The following is a 15,754-nucleotide window of genomic DNA, read 5'->3' as shown; positions in this document are numbered from 1 at the left end:
TGCTGCTCTGAGACTGGAAACACCCACTGTATCAGAAAAAACGCTAAAGCCAAATAGGCAGTTCTGGGAGCAACTCTGGAGCATGGGCAGTTTTTTCATCAATCCTCCTGGTCAAAGGGAAAGGGTTCAAAAGGGCTAGTCAAACCTAGCAAACCAACAAATGGTTATGGGACTGGTGCCACAGACAGGGGTTTGGCTACTTAGACCATGGGACTTGCTTTGGGAAACCTGGTCTGCTGGGCACTGATGGGATCCATCTGTCAGAGAAGGGGAACAGGCTTGCATGGATGAACAAGGAGCTCCTGGACAAACTCAAACTGTACAAAGGAACTGTACAGAAAGTGGAATCAAGGACAGGCAGCCTAGGAGGAATAGAGAGAGGTGGGCCTGTGAACTCATGAAGTTCAATGAGCCCATGTGCAAGGTCCTTGCACCTGTGTCTGGCAATCACAAGAACTTGTGAGACCCCACCTGAAGCACAGAATCCAGCTCTGGGGCCCCCAACATGAGAAAGACATGGACCTGTTAGAGTGAGGTCAGAAGAGGGCCATCAAGATAATCAAAAGGCTGGAGCACCTCTCCTATGAAGAGAGATTGAGAGAGTTGGGCTTGTTCAGCCTGGAGAAGAGAAGGTTCTAGGGAGACTTTAGAGCAGCCTTCCAATACCTAAAGGGGCCCACAGGAGAGCTAGAGAGGGACTTTTTACAAGGGAATGGACAAGGAGTCATGGCCTTAAAATGAAAAGGAGTTAATTTAGATTAGGTATTAGAAGGAAATCCCTTATTGTGAGAATGGTGAGGCAGTGGAACAGGTTGCTCAGAAGAGTTGTGAATGCTCAATCCCTGGAAATGTTCAAGGCCATGTTAGATAGAGCTTTCAGCAACGTAGTCTAGTGGAAGGTATATCTTCCCACAGTAAGGAGGTTGGAACTAGATGATCTTTAAGGCCCCTTCCAACCCAAACCATTCCAGGATTCTATGATGAGTCTGAACAAGCCTGGGCTGATAAATGCTTCTGACCTGTAGCATAGAAAGCAAAGGTGTAACAAAGCACACATGGAAAAGCAAAAGATCCCTCTTTAAATGCTTACTGGGCTCACAACATAATAAATTGCATACAGTTGGTTGGACAACAAAATATTCAGCAAATTAAAAAAAAAACCCACAAAACAAAAAAACAAACAAACTACTCTAAAGTGAAGTAAATTCTGACATAAGAACCATCTGTGTTGCCAGAGAATCTCCAAAAAGAGATGGACAGATGTCAGCAGAAAAGCACTAGAGATGTCCCAAGGTAGATCATGCTGTTTGTGAATCAGAGCCCTATCTTAGAGGTAGAATTTAAGGACCTGTTGGTACTACCAGAAGCCCTGAAGTTATGTGAGCAAGAACAGGCAAACAGTTTCCTTAATTTGGCAAGCTTGTATTAGTTTGTCTTGTGTAAGCAATTAGCATTGCTCTGTTGAGATGGACTGGTGGCCTGAAGAAGTCCTTTCTGCTACAGACTAGACCAAAGTCTGAATGATGGCGCAGTCACTGGCATTTATCTCAACAATCAAACAACTTTTAAGTAGAAAGTTAAACATGCACATAAATGCTTTCAGATACAAGACAAACACCAAGTGTATACACAAGCTCCTCTTGTAACCCAACACTTTTCCTGTGGCCACATATTGGAACCACTGGATAATGTTCACTTGCACTGGTATTTGCCTTAGAGCACTGGAACACAACAACACTGGAATGTAAGAGCTTCACAAATATAACACATCTACAGAAAGTTTATTACTGTACAAATAGGTGAACAACACAAGTGTCCAACAAAACTAGAAAATTAAATACTACTTTCGTGGCCAAAACACATGTAACTTATGCTTACAGTACCCGAGTTCCTTGAGAAATAAGTATTTGTAGCATTTCTCATCTTCTCAAGTTTATTTACTTTTCAGTTTCTCAGTCCTGTCCCAATGCTTGCACTAAATGCTTAAGACTTCTTATAAACAGAAGCAGGAAGAAAGAAAACAAGCTCTAGGATAATTATCAAGAGGACTGGAAAAGCTGTTAACATTAGCTAATAGAAAGTCCTGTAATGTCTAAAATGAGCTTAAGTTTTTTCTTTAGAAGAGTGGACTTCAAATGGGCTGTGCTCCATTAACACTGCATGCTATCCATGTTTAGCACTCATGACTTAAGATGTTAGCTACAGGTCTCTTACCTTTGGAGGCTTGAAGGGATATTCTGGGGTAAATGTGATGTCAAGGAAGAAAACACCTCCCTCATAGACTGAACCTGGAGGTCCTAGAATGGTTGATCTCCATTCATAGATGTTATCACCTTTGGGGCCAGCACTAAGAGATAAAAAACAAAATCATTTAGAAATACTACCACAGCTGAAATAAATATGACTTCTTACATTTGTCAAGTATGATATGGAAGAAATATTTCAGTGTTACTATTCATACATCACCTGAAGTAGAGACAGGGATTAAAAGAAGACTGAATGCTTTCAAACACTCAGACATCTTACCTGAACTTAGCAGTGCTCCAGATTGTTTAGCAAAGTTGAGAAACTAGAGGTGGGGTATGGTTTCCATTTTCTCTCCCTTGACAGTTACAAGAGCAGCATTGCCCAGAACTACTTCTAAACATACTACACTATCAATACAATGTAAGAGCTAAGTTTCAAAGAACAATTTCCTACTATATTTCAGAAATGGCTCTTCCATCTCAGTCTTAATAAAACTGTACCACATTAAAGACCATACAAAACAAATTAAGGATTTTATTAATTTATTTTATTCATCTTGTGTGTTCTTTAAAATTAAAATATATCCTGCATTATTGTTTAACAAAAGCTCATAGTATAATTGAAGGAAGCCAAATTAATGATGATGCTCTTAAATGTCAAAATTTTCTACACTTTTATCATTCTACTGCACTGATTTCTAAGATGAGGCCACATGATCTTACCCTGTTGATATTGCTTGCATTGTGGAACTGTGTTTTTTAGGGGGAATTAAAATCATTGTGCCAAATTAAAACAGCACTTTCTCAAATTAGCTCTCCTTATTTGAGATTCTGCCTAACCTGCTAGCAGCTCACTACAAGCAGTACAAACTAAAGGTGTTGCAGAGATCAAATGTCTGCTTGGTAAAATTAGTTCTACTGATATCCTCAGACACTTGTACTCAGTAGTGTGCCATATGTCACTGAGTATTCCTAAGCACAGCTCAACCTATAAAGCCATTAATGGTGCAGGACTCCTTTGCCGGCTCTTCCCTTCTGTACTGCTATGGTAGTATTTTGTTTGTAAGATGCCAGATCTGGAAAAATATTTGCATAATGGGAGGTGCTGACACAGCTTTTTCAATAATGGATGTACCATGATTCAGAAATGTTTCAGAAATCTCTTCTCCCCTTGTTCTGAAGTGGATGGATCTTAACATTCCTAATACAATGAAAACTAGCCTTTCTATTCTTTCCTGCTTCTTTTAACAAGGCTCCTCTAAGACAGAAGGCAAAAACCAGGCTCTTTTCATATTATAATAATCACAGAGTAGTATCACTTGAGAGGGAAGGCAATACAATAAATTCAATATACATATGACAATGTGCATTTGATTAACATGCAGGGAACCAGAGTAATCACTAAGTGTTAATAACAATGTTACAAACAGAAATACAATTGTAAGAACATAAATTGTAAACAGTGATCAGAGACATTTTTTTCCCCTGCTCTTCTCAGTACTGGTGAACATGTTCTTGACAGCAGGGGGAATCAGGAGAGAGAAAGGGAATTAATTCTGTTATCAAAGCTACCATTTTTTTCCAGATTAACCTAATAAAATTTCACAATATGTTGGTGCTAGATAATTCAACAATGGTAAAGTTAGGATAAAAAGCATGCTTCTAGGGAAAGGAAAGCATCTAAGAAAGCAGTAGACAGATTCTCTGCAAATGATGCACCAGCCACAAGGGAAAGATTTTTCTCTCCAGAACACAAAACCCTGCACAGCTCAAGATCAGTATTAAATTAAAGTAAAAGCCATTCCATCCTAAACACTCCTGGTATCCCACTCCACCTTAATGACTTGTCCCTGTCCTATGCAGGTCCATATATTTGGGCACTCAGTACTCTCCAGCTACCACTTGTGCTTTAGACTGGAAAAGTGTTGTATTTTGAGGGAAGCTCTGGCTCTGGAAAGACACCAGCTTAACTGTGCAAACTTACTGAAAAGGACTCTCTGGGGCACCCTTAGCCACCGCTCCAAGGAATCACCTCTTTACGTACCTATTAGCAACCTACTGACACACTGTCATTACTGCAAGTTGTGCTGGCAATCATCCTCCCCTCCCTCCCTCCCCTAAAGGTGGAGCTACTGAACGGGAACAGGTACTTGAACTTCGTTAGCACCGATTTACTGTTGGAATTTATATCACCAGAACTGCCAACAGAGAGCACTTCAGCACTCAAGAAATGTGATGTGCGATTAGCACTGAATACAGCCCTCTGAGCCAGTGAGAAATATTTCAACATTTTGCATTTTATTTCCAGCTTCAGCCCAAGAAACTGTCAATAAAAAACTCCCACAGACTTAAAAAATATATTATCATTAGTAATAGTCTTAGAAATCTCTTGTATCCTATTAGGTTTCCAATTAGAGCTATCACTGCACACAGTAATATACTGCCATATTAAGAGTGCAACATCTTTGTAAGACATCAGTAGGCTTTAACAATGACGTGCTAAGCTTTCCTTTTAAGCTTTTCATAATTCAATTAACAGAGTAAAATAGCTGTGCATGTCCAACTTTTACACATTAACATTGATTTCTTATAAAAGAAAGACTGAATGAGGATGATGCAAGTCAGCTTCAAGTACGATACTGCTTAGATTCAACTTAGGATTAGTAGTATCAAACAGCTCACAAAGACCTAGTGCATAATAGAAAAGTGACAATACTTGACCACAGTGTAAGAACAGTGGCATTAACTTTTGGTGGAGATATGGAAACTGTCAAAGGCTAAAGACTACATTGTTTGTTTAAAACCCTTGCCATTATCTGCTTAAAAAAGAAATTCACTGATGCATGGACACAAGACTCACTGGCACAGCTGTCACCTTGCCTGATATGTGTCACCACTGCTCAAATTAAGTGTCTAGATCTACTAATACAACACTTCAAAGCTGTCCAACATATGACCGCTAGAAAGACAATTTTAACCAATTAAATAGAAATTGTTTCTACTCCAAGAAGAGAGTATGTGAGCAATAACTTTCTGTATTAACTCAGCAGCCTACAGCCTCTTCCCTTCCAAAGGAAGAAATGAATAAAAGACCAGCAATTCAGAGTGAAAAATGACTCCGAAAGAAAACTGAAAAGATCCCAACCCATTATTATCCTATCAAGCAGCATGTGTTACACTGCAATGCAGCTGAGATCTCTCTTGGAAAAAGAGTGATATATTTAGTGAAGATGCACTGCACTCACTGTAACAACTGATCCTGATTGTTCCCAATGATGCTAGCTTATCCCCCAGACTGATGTTATGACAGAAACACTCCTTGGGAAATCTCCCAGAGCCAAGGTATTGTTCAAGAAGTATCTAATTTTCCACGTCTAGAAGCAGGAAAATGCAAGGCATTACCTCTTGGTAAACATAAGGCAGAGAGAAAGTGTCGGCACACGTGAGACCAAGCTCAAAGTCCTGCACAGGCCAAGTCCTAAGCAGCGTTGTGCTGCTTTGGAAAAACCTAATCTTGCTCTACCTCTCTTTGCTGGCAGGAGCCATATTCTTTCCCAACTTAAAAATCCAACAGGTAAATTAGAAATGCCTGGAGCAGAGGCTGGGGAGAAGAACGATGCCTAGGCAAATTAGCTGCAGATGCCTTGCAGTACTGAGCAACTGTAAACACAAAACTCTGTCTCATGGAGAAGACACACACACACCCCCCTCCCACCACACCCTTTCACAAATGGAAAAAGCTGAAATGACAGACAATCTACAAGAACACCCAGCCTGTGGCTTTTTTTATTAAGCCTGCCAGATATAACCTCCACCACAGGTCTGCAATACATGATACCACCCTGATATTTTGCACACACAAACTCTGCTTCTTCCTCTGCCCTGGCATCCCAGGCAAATCACTCAAAATATGCCTATGCCACAAGGGAAGGCAGGACTTTTTGGTGTTCACCACATATAGCTAGTGCATGAAAATCCCTGGGAATACAGTGATGGTACTTTCCAGGAGAATGACTCAGTAAGAGTCCATAGTTTATGTAAACATGCTATTCATTTAGAAACTACCTGGTCCTTTCTAGGCATTGACCAAATGATAATGTAAGTGCTCCCTTTTGTGAAAATTCAGACTAGCAAATAGTTTAATTTCTCTTCTTTGAGATACAGAAGACACAATAGCAGATCACTGCAGTGATAAATCAAAATAGTTGATGCTACAGACATTAGGTCAATACCCTGATATACCAAAGCAGCACATATTCCTTTTAAAAGCTAACTAATTTAGCAGAGTAGTTTAGAAGTGCCACAGACTGCTATCTGTGCTATCTTCTCAGCGTGATGAGAAGAAGGGTGATTCCATGGTATGATGAACGAAATAACACCTAATGAAAACCTACAATATATTTCAGTTAAAACTGCAAGTAACAAACCCATGAACTCATACACCAGCTACTCCATATCCCTAGGTGCTATTTTTGAGGCTATTTTGCCCTAAACATGAAGAGTCTGATGCTAGTAGCTAAGCTGTTTTGAAGTTGCACACTTGGGGAAAATAAACATAAATTCTAAAAACACTGCAGAAATGACCTTTTCCAAGAGACATAGCTCAAATCAGAAAGCAAACAACATACTAACACCACATGGGAATTTCAAGGTGGCAGAGAATCTAATGATCTCCAAAGTAAAACTTCACCATTACAAACTGACAGCAACATAATTTTTTTTTTGCTGTTGCTTTCTTTTCTAGTAAGAAACAGTTAATCGCTGAACATGGAAGTGCATCTTAGTTATGGACTTACTAGGCAGCTTTAGGAAACAGCTGACTGTTAGAAGGTCCCTTTTCTTTCCCCACCCCCTTTTTTTTTTTTTTTTCCCCTATTTTCTTCTCCAAAGATGTAAGCTCAAAACACATTAGAAGTTTTGGCTGCCAAGCAGGTAGGTAGTGTATCATTCTCACATGAAGTTCTGCTGCACTTCCATTTTTCTGACGAACTCACCCCACTCCTGACCTCAGGGTAAATTACACTTTCTTTTCTCATAGCCCAACGTGTGGGTCCACCCCTGAACTCGCTCACTTATGTTGTTAAGCTGAATCTGGTGGAGAGATTGGCAAAGCATCCCAGAAATACTGGATCACTGAGGGAGGCAGGTGCCACCTTTACAAAGAAGCAGGACAGCTTGTCCATCTTAGCCACTGAAAACACACACCAAATCCCCCATTTAGAGAAATTTTGCTCTACAGATCCTTAAGCAAGCTGTCTTAAAATGGGACTGTTGAACGACAGAGTGAAAACCCACAAAACAAAATGCAGCTAATCCTTTGTCCCAAACATTATTTCAAAACCTTCATATTAATGCACAGTTGTAATTTTAGAAATACATTGTCACCTTCTGCAAATGCTTCAGCTATCACTTCATTCACAGGCAGGATCCCACTATGCTAAGCCTGCTACAATACAATCCAAAGACCTGTGTACACAATTTACAAAGGTTTTTCAATTATAAAATAAGCATTAAAACATTACACAGTTATTAGGAAGAAATCCAAATAGACAAAACAGAAGCAATTAAAAGGACACCCGGGGCCATCCATTTAATTGCCATTTTTTTGGCAAAGTAGTTTAAAAGTGAGATGCCTCTCATTTTTAAGTCAAAGAATGGAAATTAAAGGAAAATAAAGGAAAAAAACATAATCACAACACAAGAAAACCACTCCTGGGCAACGGTGGCAAATTAAAGGTAACATACTGAATTACCACGTGCCTACGTGAATCAGCGGTAATTTTTGCCCACTGTCATTACACACACCCAAACTGCTCCTCTGTGTTAACATAAAAATGATGGATTGATATCAGGTGACATTCCTGCAGGCTCAATGAGAGATAGAGGGAAAAGACAGCAAGAGAAAAAGTTGCAGCCAGCTTTACTTAAAACATAAGAAGGGAGCAAAGGAGGTAGAGAGGTAAGTGAGCAAAGATGGAACTTAATACTCTAACAGCAACCCAAACATAAAATTTTGAAAATAGAACTTAATTCTCCTTTTAGTTCATGTTCAGGGATACGATTCTGAAGTACAAAGCTATAAATATTATTATTTTTATTGTAAGTCATTGAAAGTTGTGTTTTCTGTCTTCAATTTAAAATGCAGTCACAATATTATTGCACAAGCATAAGTGCCTTACAAATCCCACCACATTTCCAACAGAGTTAGAGATAATATCATTTTTCTCTGCATTTTCATGCACAAAATTTCTGTTTTAACATCTGGGAAGGCTTTTCCCTTAAGTATCAGCCTAATGTAAAATTGAGAAGGTTTGAACAATTGCACAAAGCTTAAACTGGAGGATAAATGGTGCAGTGAATTACTTTCTTACTAGGTTAAAAAAGGAACTAAGTAACTAAATAGCTCTGATAATGGAGCTGATAAGGTGTAATGCAGGGATTTATGGGACTTTAAGTAAAACTGATCAGGGGGATTTCTTTGTGGGAATGAAAAAAAAAGACTATGTTTTCCAATTTATATAAAGAATACTTGGCAATAAGATCACACAACAACCAAGAGTTACCACAGCCAAGGTCTCTTTTTTTTTTTTTCTATTACAATAGGAACAGAAATGCTATGCGGTGCTTGCAAATTTAGGACTTTCACATGAAATATTTCAGTCTCTATAAAATATAACTGTGAAGTTACTACTAAGCTACCTGGTGAAAAGGCCAACCGTCTTACACAATTCCATTGCAGAGTCTGATTTTTAAACCAGGCTTCAAAGATTCAAAATAAAATCTCAGTTTTGACCTCAGGGAGGTCAGGAGGAGACTTATGATATTCTCAGGAGTGTACTGCAGCTCTATTTAGTTTAACAATAATCACTCCAATTTAGGAGCAAGTCCTTATAAAAAGGTTCAAGAGAAATTAATCCATTTAGCATTGGTTCCAAAATTGAAAATAAATCCAGCCTGCTCAGTTCTCAAGGGTTTCCGTTTTTCTTTCCAGTGGCTTCTTTGTAGCCCTCTCTACTGCAAAGTACCGGAAGTTTGTCCTGCTACATACATGTAGGAAGATTTTCAGTGTCATACATGACTGCAGAAAGGCTGTTTCTGTAAGTCTGAGACTTTAGTATGTACAGTACAGAAATACAGAAAATGCTAGACTAACTAATGAATGAAATTATTTTCATTGTATGCAAATATTTTTCTTTTCTCCTCATATATTTAGTTTGAGGCTGCAAACAAAAATTAAATAAATTAAAATGTCCCATCTTATTATGTGACCTTACACGTCCCATTAAATAACGCTCTGTACAAGAAACAATAAAACAAATTGGGAAAGAGTAGCACAGAATCTGACCCACCTAACAATAAGCAATTTCTCATTTAAAATGACAAGAAGATGTGATGGTAGAGTCTGAGGTCTGCCAACATAACCTTATGTTATTTTTATATCAGTTTCCTTCCTGCCATTTGTCTGCTGACTATCAACTACCAACATGGAGACAGAAATTATTACACATCATCAGACCTCACGTCCAAATTATTTATGTATTTATAGCACAGATGTGTAATTTACAGTTGGTAAGCAAAACCAGGCAGTTTCACAAATGCACTATTTCTGCAACTACACCATTTTTAGGGGGCCTCTTCATATTCCAACAGGCTTTTGGAAATTGATGTAGAAATTTAACTAGTGAACCTATTTATTTCTGTAACTTTAATGGTTGCATAAAGCAAGCATACCCTAAACTGGTTGCCTAGAATCAAATTGACAGACCTATAATTAAAGACAAATAAAAGACAATCAATACTACCGATAAATATGAAAGTTCTTGTTTCACTAATCTCAAATGTGGTGTATTCCTGAAAAGAAAGCAAATCTACTTCCTCCTGGAACTTACTGGGATATGGTAGGTTCTTCATACATGAAAGGAAACTACCCCTTAACTAAACAGTTCAATAATATCCCCTCCCCCTCCATAAGCTCTAGAGGTGCTACACTGAATGATAACAGGGCTCTTTCCTAAATACTGTGCTTTATCCATTAAGGAAAATAGAAATCTACCACAATTACCTGCCATTCCAGAATCAAGCTGGAACCTACATCTGTGTTTCTGTCTATCATGCCCATCTCCTGTCCTGCTCTCACCAGTGTGAGAATATGGAAGGTGATCCCACTAAGCAGATAAAACTCCCCAGTACATCATAAATATTTAGGAACCCTGTAGTACATCAATTGTAAAAGTAATAAATTTGAACCCACATGATCTGGACACTTCTGTCTCTTCACAAGTTGCTTGCCCTGTCAAAAAAAAACCAAAAAAAAAACCAAAAAAAAACCAAAAAAAAAAAAAAAAACCAACAGAGAATCCCACCTATTTCATAAGCCTACCTATCCAGCACCGAGGTAACATAGTGGACTGTTTATTTTGGACTTTATCATCCATTTATCCTATTGATTTCATTATAATTCTGTAGATCAAGAAATACATACCCTAAATAAATTAAATTGAAAGGGCACCAGCAGCTACAAACCAACTTGAAAAAAACAGACCCAGAAAGTTAAAAATGCTATGTAAAAATTGCCAAGATACCTCTGCTATGCTGAAAATTGAAAGCAAACAAGACTGTCGAGCTTCCTCACACTAATGAGGACAAGGTTCTTGAGGCTTTACCCAACTACCTCCTTGAGCTAACTTTCTTACTTCCATGGGGAGGAAAAGGGGTATTTGAAAGAGAAGAGTCAATACATTTCCAGACTAGAGACACACTACCATCTCTCTTGCACTGAATGGAGGAATTCTGCTTAAAGTCTGTACTAGGAAAAGATGAAATAGTATTTTAAGATTACTAGTTTATATGCAACTTCTAAATTTTCAAGAGAACATAACCCAAGGGGGAAAAAACTGCTCCTGTACCACAGGCTTCTAAACTGATTTACCTGTCCCATCATCTACCTACCTACCAACCAACTCGCCCTTAAAAATATGTTACAAACTAGAATAATCCATCAGCCAATCAACAAAGAGAGTCCCTTTCCCATTAGATGTATGATAGGTAGAGTCAACATCACTTAACCAAAGAAACATTCCATTATCTTGGCTTCACATCTTTATATTGCTTCTCATCAGCATGCCAGTGCTGATACTGATAACATTATGTTGCTGAACAAAATACAGTATGTCTTGAAGGACATATCTTAAAGATACATGAAAGATAGAAAGAAAGAAAAAAAGAGTCTAATCTCGATGTCTTCCCCTTCTCCTTTACCTACATTAAACTTCCTTTCCTTGCCACTCACTAAATAAATGAAGATCACTGCATTTGAATGAACCTATTTCACTGTGGGTGCTAACAGCAAAACTACACAAACCAGCCGGTAACAGCTCAAAATTTGGTTACTCTTCTCAAAACAACAACAAAATATTCTAAATTATGCTGTACTACCCAGAGAGAAAATATTTCCTGATTTTCATAGTTCTAAATTATCAAAATTACCTGGCAGAAAAGTAAAGTAATTTGAAAACACTGCCTTTGAGTTTTGAAACGCTGGCATGCACAGACTAGAAACAGAAATCTAAGATAAAAGTTTGCTTTAAGTAAAACAAGATTACCTACACTGTAATACAGCACGGCTGCCAGCCAACTACATAGCAGCCACTAAAAATTGTTTATATACCACTGCAACTTGTTCCCATTAATAACACGAGCCAGTCACAATAGCTAGACAACATTTACTATAGTAGATACAAATATTTCTAAGCTGGTTAGAGGGAAAAACCTTCAAAACCACCACAAAAATCTATCAAGAAATTTAATAAGAAAAATAGAACTTTGATTTTTCTACAGCAGATTCATATGCATAAAGGATAGCCTAAGCAGGTGCTTGCAGTGACTTTCCAAACTTTTGTTTATTTTTTTGTTTTCAAAGTATTAGGAACATGAAATTTAATCCTCATTAGGAGCCACAAGAGGACTAAGCAATGCTCTTAAATAATGTATACAGTTTTGTGGCCAACTTGCATGCCTTAACTTGAAGAACACATACAGTCTTCACAAATTATCTTTTTTTCCTCAGAACCCTACTTGGCAATTGATGTTAAGCAACTTCCCCGTGCAATGCAGAAAAACTCATAGATGAATTTCAAACTTCCCAATACCTTTACTTCGTGACCCTTTTATTTGGAAATGTCCAAATGTCCCAAATGTAAGGAAACATCAATGACAATGAAGTAATGAAGTGACAAGCAATAATAGTTTCAAATAAGGGCATTATGTCACACCTTTTATGAAAAACATCTTACATTCACACAAGCCAACACTTGGTGTCTTCTCCTCCCTGATTTCCACCAAAGAGAGATGACCTAGCAACAATTTAATAAGCTGAAAGACAATTCCCATGTGCGGCAGTTAAGTTCTGCTGACAAAGAACAATGGCAGGCAGGGAACAGGGAATTGCTAGGGAGCACAAGAAATTCAGGCATCTTCCTCAACATCACTCCTGGTCCCACATGTCTTAGGAATTTGCTTCTTCAGCTGATCACTGATATCCTTAGTTTAAAATAAATTTAAACTTTTCGGTGCCATGAAGAAAAAAAAATCATGCTAAACTTACACTTTAATTACCTGAAGTCACTCACGTTAAATAATACCTCATGTATGTTGCCATGGAGGCTTTTCTAGTCATTAAAAAAGAAAGACACTATCCTCACAACCTTCTGGTGCAATCTAAGAAATGTACAAAAAAGGGTCTAAAATACACATTTCTTCACTGGACGGTGGTAACACTTGAATTGGTAGTAGTTCTAGCGAGTGGTTTTCTATTGTAGAGGCAGAAGGAGGAGAGCACACCTCACAGGAATACGTGTCTTAGAGACAGAGAACAGCACACATTTTCTAACCTTTTAACCTCAGCATTGCTACAAGTTATACTTTGAAGCAAGAGTGACAGGATTAGGCGTATGTTTTGAGAGCTGAGCCTTGCTTTTTTTATGCTCTAACCATTTCCATAAATGCTGAGGAAACTGCAGAACTGACATAGATGAGTAGTTTGCACCTAATATTAGACTATTAAGTTTCTGAACACAAATTGAAAACGTTGCTTCTAATTACCCACAAATATGAAAACAGCAAAATAGCACACAGTGGTATGGCAAAACACCTGGAAGAACTGCCAGCCTTAATACCCATGCTTGATGCAATTTTCCATACATAACAACATAAGAGAAATAAATCTCTCACTAGCTACAAATCACAGGGTTTTCAGATATGAATATAGGGAAAAATCTCTCTAAGCACAAAGAAAAGTGATTTGTTTCCAGTCACTCCAGATTCATTCATTTTGATTTTTCTTACTAAAAGGCATTTTAAGTATTTCTTGTAGTGAAATAAAGATTTTCAAACAGCAATATTTTTACAATGTAAATATATTTACACTATTTACACTATGTTGTAAAATTTCTCATCCGGTCTAGACAACCCACCTGAGCTTTCAAGATAAAATAATAAGCAAGTATTTCTTTATTTAAGTTTCTATGTCAAGACCTCAGTTCAGAAAGGCCAGTAAATAAAACTCTTAGAGTACACACAAACAGCCTTCTGAACAATTTAGTAAGAATAGACAATTTCCAAAGGCAGCTGACATTCCCATCATTAAAAGTGACTTAACCTATCATTAAAGAAACATATATTTGTTTTTTAATCAAAGATAGTTACAGGTTATGATGAGCCAACTTTTTTCCAATTAAAGTAAAATAGCTGAAACTAACACTCTTCTGCTGAGTTTGTAAGCGTTAGAAGAGTAGAACACATCACTCACAAAAAATCATCCCAATGACAGTATCATTAACAGATTAGCAAACTAACCAATATTAATATGTTTTTTTAATTCACTCTACATAAATATACACAAAACACATGCAACTTTCAAGCCATGAGTTAATGATACTACAAACTTGAAATCTGATGAGGTAAAGTCAACCTTAAGTACTGAAGAGAAACACCAAAGTGAGTCCTTGTTTTGTGCTTTAAGACTCAATTCTCTAAGAGACATACTAATCTGACAAAAATGTAACAGAAAATACTTTTAGGAATCACTCTTAATAGTGATTTTTTTGTATAAATACACACACACACACACACATATATATGAGTGTGTTTCACACAGCACAAACCTTTTTACAATATAACTTACAAAGATTTTTTTTCTAAACGTATTTTTCTCCTATAGAACAATGTTAAAATAAAGTTCAGTTCACACATTAGTATACTAGAGATAGTATTACTCCAAAGATTTTGATCACAGGTCAAGTGCAAATTTTATCTACTAGCTTATCAAATGAAATATAGATCTACCAGGCTGGATCTGAAGTCCACCTAGTTTAACACTTCGTATCTCACTGGCTTCCAGTGTCAGATGGGTCAGAGATGGGCATCAGAAGGTTTCTGCCCAGTTTTCTGTTTTCCTCTATCGTAACAACACCCTCAGTGGTAACTGCTTGAGCCTCAACACCAGGCATCCATGTTTTCCTTCTAAAATCAGTATTATGAATCAGCTGCAGTAATTCTGTCTGAATTTGCCCTCCATAGAAGCCTAAGACTTTTTGAGGCTTGCTTAATTCCTGCTTTCATTAATGTAAATACAGCATGGAACCCCTGTACCCCATTTTGTTCTGTAAAAAGTGAACAAATTAAATTTCAGTATCTTTTAATCTCATTCCATATGCCTTTGTTCTTGTCTTAGAAGAGGAAAAAAACTTTCCTCTCTATTTTTTCTCGAAGTTAAAAAACTAAGGAAAAGTCTCAGGCTCCCCAGTGCAGGGGTCACAGCACCAAGCCTGATAGAGTTCAAGAAGTGTTTGGACAATACTGTTGGACACATGGTGTCAATCCCTGAGGATGGGGCTTTGGAGGGCCAGGAGTTGGACTTGATGATCCTTGTAGGTCCCCTCCAAACCAGCATATTCTGTGATTCTGTAAATACTACATTTGCTGGTTTGGTTTTTCAGGGTTTTTTTTTAAGGAAACAATCCCTGTGTCTTCACGTGAGAAGTCCTCCAGCTCCTTTTTAAAATAAGTTCCATCTCTCCTCTCCAAAATCTGTTTACTTCTCCAATACACTCTTTTAGATAAAGTGGACAGCATTCCACAGAAGCTGATAGATGAGCCATTACTTTGTATGTATTTGAATTAAGCCTTTTTCTTATTCACACGATCCTTCTTTTAAAATGGGAAAACTTATCACCATAGGTGATAATGCCCCTAGTGAGCACAAGGCCAGTAAAGAGTAAGTTTCTCTCCCTACTTCAAAGTTTGTGGCAAACCACTCATTGTTAAAGGTCTATCCTGTAAACATACATTTGTATACTTCTAAAAGCAAGTACTTCTCTATCAGTCTGGACTAGTTGAAGTCAATGACAAAATTCCATCAAGTTCAACAGAAATAATTCATATGCAATGCAGGGCACAGAAATCTCTTGGGAATCCAGCAAAACCCCTCAAACAATACCAGCAGCAACTCC

General features: G+C 37.7%; 1 protein-coding gene across 7 annotated transcripts in view; it reads right to left on the bottom strand.

Moving 5' to 3' along the window:
* Positions 1-15,754, bottom strand: part of LOC128787124 (ubiquitin-conjugating enzyme E2 E1) — a 44,627-nt gene that overhangs the window by 5,754 nt on the left and 23,119 nt on the right. For all 7 annotated transcript variants that reach the window (XM_053941063.1, XM_053941056.1, XM_053941070.1 and 4 more), the window contains one exon: positions 2,215-2,347. In XM_053941063.1, the coding sequence (XP_053797038.1) occupies positions 2,215-2,347 (133 nt within the window). The remainder of the gene's footprint in view (positions 1-2,214; positions 2,348-15,754) is intronic.

The sequence above is a fragment of the Vidua chalybeata genome, chromosome 1, assembly GCF_026979565.1.
Source record: "Vidua chalybeata isolate OUT-0048 chromosome 1, bVidCha1 merged haplotype, whole genome shotgun sequence".
Taxonomy (NCBI): Eukaryota; Metazoa; Chordata; class Aves; order Passeriformes; family Viduidae; genus Vidua; species Vidua chalybeata.
Note: the sequence above shows the minus strand (reverse complement) of the source record. Positions and strands in the feature narration are given on the sequence as shown.